General features: G+C 47.2%; 1 protein-coding gene across 1 annotated transcript in view; it reads left to right on the plus strand.

Annotated features, from left to right (window-relative positions):
* Positions 1–2,750: 2,750 nt before the first annotated feature.
* Positions 2,751–7,857, plus strand: part of LOC139532977 (E3 ubiquitin/ISG15 ligase TRIM25-like) — a 37,088-nt gene continuing 31,981 nt past the window's right edge. Inside the window, exons 1-2 of the mRNA XM_071331120.1 lie at positions 2,751–4,062; positions 6,309–6,404. Coding sequence (XP_071187221.1) covers positions 3,400–4,062; positions 6,309–6,404 — 759 coding nt within the window. The 5' untranslated portion in view covers positions 2,751–3,399. The remainder of the gene's footprint in view (positions 4,063–6,308; positions 6,405–7,857) is intronic.

Raw genomic sequence — 7,857 nt, forward strand, 5'->3', positions numbered from 1 at the left:
ACAAGGTAGTAGGTCCGGGACAAGGTAGCAGGTCCGGGACAAGGTAGGAGGTCCGGGACAAGGTAGCAGGCCCGGGACAAGGTAGAAGGTCCGGGATAAGGTAGAAGGTACGGGATAAGGTAGAAGGTCCGGGACAAGGTAGCAGGTCCGGGACAAGGTAGCAGGTCCGGGACAAGGTAGCAGGTCCGGGACAAGGTAGCACGTCAGGTGAACAAGTCAGGGTTCCATAGCCGCAGGCAGAACAGTTGAAACTGGAGCAGCAGCACGACCAGGTGGACTGGGGACATCAAGCCAGGTAGTCCGGAGGCATGGTCCTAGGGCTCAGGTCCTCCGGGAGGGGAGGAAGAGAGAGAGAGAATTAGAGGGAGCATACTTAAATTCACACAGGACACCGGATAAGACAGGAGAATTACACCAGATATAACAGACTAGCCCCCTGATAAACTACTGCAGCGGAGATACTGGAGGCGGAGACAGGAGGGGTCGCATCTGTCTTTTCACAGGTATGCTAATGAGCCCAACCCTCAACGCCCAGCTAAGATGCTAATGAACTGAATTAGGCCTGGCATTAGAGAATGAAACTGCACACCTTGCAGTGGAAGTAGACGCCATAACAATGGATGGATATTATGGAGCAAGACAGCAATAGGGAAGGGAAGGTTGATTGGTCAAATGCACATGACACATACAGACAGTGAGGATGGTAGACCTCTACTGGTTGAAGACAGGCTTGGTCAGATCACCACTTCACAGTGAGGATGGTAGGCCACTACCAGTGGAGGCTGCTGAGGGGAGGATGGCTCATACTAATGGCTGGAATGGAGCGAATGGAATGACATCAAACACATGGAAACCATGTGTTTGGTGTATTTGATACCATTCCACTGATTCAGCTCCAGCCAATAACACAAGCCTATCCTCCCCAATGAAGTTGTCACCAGCCTCCTGTGGCCTCTACTGGTTGAAGACAGGCTTGATCAGATCACCACTTCCACCTAGCATCTGTTTTCACACACTATGTTGTTTTTAGAGAAAGAGATGGAGGGAGAGAAAAAGACAGAGAGAGTTCACCTATAGTGGAATGGTCTAGGTATAATCAGCTGATATGCAAGGAAGGAAGCATGTGACTTTCTTTATTGTTTTGTTACTGTAACATGCCGGTGACCTTCTATTCTAGTTATGGTAACATGCATGTGGCCTTCTATTCTAGTTACTGTAACATGCCGGTGACCTTCTATTCTAGTTACGATAACATGCAGGTGATCTTCTATTCTAGTTACTGTAACATTCCGGCGACCTTCTATTCTAGTTACTGTAACATGCAAGTGACCTTCTATTCTAGTTATTGTAGCATGCAGGTGACCTTCTATTCTAGTTACTGTAACATGCCGGTGACCTTCTATTCTAGTTACGATAACATGCAGGTGATCTTCTATTCTAGTTACTGTAACATTCCGGCGACCTTCTATTCTAGTTACTGTAACATGCAAGTGACCTTCTATTCTAGTTATTGTAGCATGCATGTGACCTTCTATTCCAGTTACTGTAACATGCCAGTGACCTTCTATTCTAGTTGATGTAACATGCCGGTGACCTTCTATTCTAGTTACTGTAACATGCCAGTGACCTTCCATTCTAGTTATTGTAGCATGCCAGTGACCTTCTATTCTAGTTACGGTAACATGCCTGTGACCTTTTATTCTAGTTACTGTAACATGCTGGTGACCTTTTATTCTAGTTACGGTAACATGCCGGTGACCTTCTATTCTAGTTACTGTAACATGCCGGTGACCTTCTATTCTAGTTACTGTAACATGCCGGTGACCTTCTATTCTAGTTACGGTAACATGCAGGCGACCTTCTATTCTAGTTCCGGTAACATGCAGGTGACCTTCTTTCTAGTTACTGTAGCATAACAGTGACCTTCTATTCTGGTTACTGTAACATGCCAGTGACCTTCTATTCTAGTTACTATAACATGCCGGTGACTTTCTATTCTAGTTACTGTAACATGCTGGTGACCTTTTATTCTAGTTACGGTAACATGCCGGTGATCTTCTATTCTAGTTACTGTAACATGCTGGTGACCTTCTATTCTAGTTACGGTAACATGCCGGTGACCTTCTATTCTAGTTACTGTAACATGCCAGTGACCTTCTATTCTAGTTACTATAACATGCCGGTGACTTTCTATTCAAGTTACTGTAACATGCTGGTGACCTTTCTAGTTACTCTAGCATGCCGGTGACCTTCTTTCTAGTTACTGTAGCATGCCAGTGACCTTCTATTCTAGTTACTGTAACATGCCGGTGACCCTCTATTCTAGTTACTGTAACATGCCGGTGACCTTCTATTCTAGTTACTGCAACATGCCAGTGACCTTCTATTCTAGTTACTGTAACATGCCGGTGACATTCTATTCTAGTTACTGTAACATGCCAGTGACCCTCTATTATAGTTACTGTAACATGCCAGTGACCTTCTATTCTAGTTACTGTAACATGCCGGTGACCTTTCTAGTTACTGTAACATGCTGGTGACCCTCTATTCTAGTTACTGTAACTTGCCGGTGACCTGCTTTCTAGTTATTGTAGCATGCCGGTGACCTTCTTTTCTAGTTACTGTAACATGCCGGTAAGTTCTTTGTAGTTACTGTAGCATGCCGGTGACCTTCTATTCTAGTTACTGTAACATGCCAGTGACCTTCTATTCTAGTTACTGTAGCATAACAGTGGCTTTCTATTCTAGTTACTGTAACATGCCGGTGACATTCTATTCTAGTTACTGTAGCATAACAGTGACTTTCTATTCTAGTTACTGTAACATGCCGGTGACATTCTATTCTAGTTACTGTAACATGCTGGTGACATTCTAATCTAGTTACTCTAATGGTATGTGACATCACAAAGAAACTCATCCCCTCCTGTTTTTCTCCCTAAACCAGATCTGTGACTCTAGCCCCGCCCTGCTACCTGTCTTCCTTTAATCCCGACAACACCATTGGTCCATCTCATATGAGATCACCACTCTCTGACTAACACCCTGGACAGTCTCATACCTCTGTCTTATACCTCATATCTCTGTGTGTCTCTGCTCTGTAGCTACATATCTCTCTGTGTGTCTGCTCTGTAGCTACATATCTCTCTGTGTGTCTGCTCTGTAGCTACATATCTCTCTGTGTGTCTGCTCTGTAGCTACATATCTCTCTGTGTGTCTGCTCTGTAGCTACATATCTCTCTGTGTGTACAGCAATCTTTCTGATTCTACCCATTTCTGTTTTCATCCATCTCTACCTCAACTTTTTCCTCTCAGTTGCCTCTCTCTATTCTCTCTGTCTCTCTCTTCCGATCTCTCTCTTTGTAATATTCTACATTCACCTCTGCTACCTGTGGTCTCACTATGAGTGGTAATCTGTGGACAGAGGAGCAGTTCAACTGTCCTGTGTGCCTGGACCTCCCCAATGAGCCAGTCACCATCCCGTGTGGCCACAGCTACTGCAAGGGCTGCATCAAGGACTACTGGAGCAAGGACGACCCTCGCTCCCCTGGAGTCTACAGCTGCCCCCAGTGCCGCCAGACATTCTGTCCCAAGCCCTCCTTGTCCAGGAACACCATGCTGGCAGAGGCCGTGGAGCAGCTCCGCAAGGGGGCTCTCACCACCTCCGCCAGGGAGTCCATCCGGAGCGCCCACCGTGCCAACACCATGGGTAGAGCCAAGGGAGGTTCCCGTGGTGGTGGTGTCAGCCAGCTGCCAGCCATGGCCGTGCCCTGTGACACGTGCCACGGCGCTGGAGACCAGCGGGCTGCGGTGAAGTCTTGCCTGGTGTGTATGGCGTCCTACTGCGAGGCCCACCTGAAACTGCATCAGACGAAAGCGGAGTTGAAAAAGCATGAGCTGATTGCGCCCACGGGCAAGCTGGCGCAGAAGATTTGTACCGAGCACAAGTACCTGCAGGAGTTCTACTGTCGTCAGTGCCAGATGTTTGTGTGCTGGCTGTGCACCAGTAACCAGCACAAGGACCATGAGACCACCTCCACCAAGGCAGAGCGCACGGAGAGACAGGTAAGCCCTCAGACATACAGTGCATTCGGAAACTATTCAGACCCCTTGATTTTTTCCACATTTTGTTACGTTACAGCCTTATTCTAAATAAAATTTAAAAAAATGTATATTCTCAAACAATATACAAACAATACCCCATAATGACAAAGCGAAAACAGGTTTTTAGGATTTTGTTCAAATGTATTCAAATATAAAACTGAAATATCACATTTGCATAAGTATTCAGACCCTTTACTCAGTACTTTGCTGAAACACATTTGGCAGCGATTACAGCCCTGAGTCTTCTTGGTTATGACGCTACAAGCTTGTCACACCTGCATTTCAGGAGTTTCTATTATTCTTCTCTGCATATCGTCTCAAGCTCTGTCAGGTTGGATGGGGAGCGTCGCTGCACAGCTATTTTCAGGTCTCTCCAGAGATGTTAGATCGGGTTCAAGTCTGGGCTCTGGCTGGGCCACTCAAGGACATTCAGAGACTTGTCCCGAATCCACTCCTGCGTTTACTTGGCTGTGTGTTTAGGGTCGTTGTCCTGTTGGAAGATGAACCTTCACCCCAGTCTGAGGTCCTGAGCGCTCTGGAGTAGGTGTCATCAAGGATCTCTCTGTACTTTGCTCCGTTCATCTTTCCCTCAATCCTGACTAGTCTCCCAGTCCCTGCCGCTGAAAAACATCCCCACAGCATGATGCTGCCACCACAATGCTTCACCTTAGGGATGGTGCCAGGTTTCCTCCTGACGTGACGCTTGGCATTCAGGCCAAAGAGTTCAATCTTGGTTTCATCAGACCAGAGAATCTTGTTTCTCATGATCTAAGAGTCCTTTAGGTGCCTTTTGGCAAACTCCAAGCTGGCTGTCTTGTGCCTTTTACTGAGGAGTGGGTTCCGTCTGGCCACTCTACCATAAAGGCCTGATTGGTGGAGTGCTGCAGAGATGGTTGTCCTTATGGAAGGTTCTACCATCTCCACAGAGGAACTCTGGAGCTCTGTCAGAGTGACCATCGGGTTCTTGGGCCTTGGTCAGGGAGGTGACCTTCTCCCCCGATTGCTCAGTTTGGCCGACGACCAGCTCTAGGAAGAGTCTTGGTGGTTCTAAACTTCTTTCATTTCAGAATGATGGAGCCCACTGTGTTCTTGGGGATCTTCAATGCTGCAGACATTTTTTGGTACCCTTCCCCAGATCTGTGCCTTTACACGATCCTGTCTCTGAGCTCTACGGACAAGTCCTTCGACCTAATGACTTGGTTTTTACTCTGACATGCACTGTCAACTGTGGGACCTTATATAGACAGGTATGTGCCTTTCCAAATCATGTCCAATCAATTGAATTTACCACAGCTTGACACCAATCAAGTTGTAGAAACATCTCAAGGATGATCAATGGAAACAGGATGCACCTGAGCTCAATTTTGAGTGTCATAGCAAAGGGTCGGAATACTTATGTAAAAAATATATTTCAGTTTCTTTTTGTAATACATTTGCAAAAATGTCTAAAAACCTGTTTTCGCTTTGTCATTGTGCGGTATTGTGTGTAGATTGGTGAATAATTAGTATTTATTTCATCCATTTTAGAACAAGGCTGTAACGTAACAAAATGTGGAAAAAGTCAAGCAGTCTGAATACTTTACGAATGCGCTGGACATGGACACCACCATACCCACCCACTAATGTGATCAACTGCCTGGCACAAGACTGTGTTATCCCGCTGAACCAAAGGCTAGTCATTCACTCTGGGAGCTAACACAAGTCTTCAGGTCTCAGGCAACAAAACAACACCCAATCAGGTCATGTGTGGCTCTGTATGCAAAGCCAATGTTCGATTCCCGCTGGGGCCACACATACGGTACGCACACATGACCGTAAGTCATTTTGGATGAAAGCGTTTACTAAATGGTATATATTATTGTTATAATATTAATCAAACACACCACCATGTGCAGACTCACTCCACAAAAACATGTATATACAGTCTGATCAAAACATCCATACAGGTTGCTGGGCTGTCTATGTCCCATCACAGCTGATCTGACCACACCTAGAAACTGCCTCTCATTCAGCCTTTGCTGTGGTGATTCATTAGAAGTGTGTGTGTGTGTATGTGTGTGTGTGTGCGTGCGTGCGTGCGTGTGTCTGTATAGAGTAAGGTGGTGCCATATCTTAGGTGATTATGTAGTTGTCTTTGTGGGCCAGTGAGCATTCCAGACTGCATTCCAGTCCATTCAGGAGTGAGTTGATGTGATTGTGTTTTGCAGAAAGAGCTGGCTGAGGTGCAGACAGAGAATCATCAGAGACTGAAAGAAAGAGAAGGAGAGCTGAAAGACATGAAGAAGATGCTGGAGGCAACAAAGGTAACACACCACACTACACTACTCTACACCCCACTACACTACACCACACCACACCCCACTACACTACACCCCACTACACTACACTACACCCCACTACACTACACTACACCCCACTACCCCCACTACACTACACTACCCCCACTACACTACACCACACCACACCACACCCCACTACACTACACCCCACTACACTACACTACACCCCACTACCCCCACTACACTACACTACCCCCACTACACTACACCACACTACACTACACCCCACTACACTACACCACACCACACCCCACTACACTACACTACACCCCACTACACTACACTACACCCCACTACACTACACTACACCCCACTACCCCCACTACACTACACCCCACTACACTACACCACACCACACCACACCCCACTACACTACACCCCACTACACTACACTATACCCCACTACACTACACTACACCCCACTACCCCCACTACACTACACTACCCCCACTACACCCCACTACACTACACCCACCCCACTACACCACACTACACCACACTACACTACACTAAACTACACCCCACTACACCCCACTACACTACACCCCACCCCACTACACTACACTACCCCCACTACACCCCACTACACTACACTACACCCCACTACACTACACTACCCCCACTACACCACACTACACTACACCCCACTACACTACACCACACCACACCCCACTACACCACACTACACCACACTACACTACACTACACCCCACTACACTATACTACACCCCACTACACTACACTACACTACACCCCACTACATTACACCCCATTACACCACACTACACCACACTACACTAGACCCCACTACACTACACCCCACTACACCCCACTACACTACACTACACCACACTACACCACACTACACCCCATTACACCACACTACACCCCACTACACTACACCACACTACACTACACTACACCACACTACACTACACTGCACTGCACTACACTACACCCCACTACACTACACTACACCCCACTACACCACACTACACTACACCCCACTACACTACACCCCACTACACCACACTACACTACACTACACTACACCCCACTACACTACACCCCATTACACCACACTACACCCCACTACACTACACCCCACTACACCCCACTACACTACACCCCACTACACTACACCCCACTACACTACACTCCACTACATTACACCCCATTACACCACACGACACCCCACTACACTACACCCCACTACACCCCACTACACTACACCACACTACACTACACCCCACTACACCCCACTACACTACACCCCACTACACTACACTACACCCCACTACGCTACACTACACTACACTACACCCCACTACATTACACCCCATTACACCACACTACACCCCACTACATTACACCCCATTACACCACACTACACCCCACTACACCCCACTACACTACA

The sequence above is a fragment of the Salvelinus alpinus genome, chromosome 10 (assembly GCF_045679555.1).
Source record: "Salvelinus alpinus chromosome 10, SLU_Salpinus.1, whole genome shotgun sequence".
In the NCBI taxonomy this organism is placed as follows: Eukaryota; Metazoa; Chordata; class Actinopteri; order Salmoniformes; family Salmonidae; genus Salvelinus; species Salvelinus alpinus.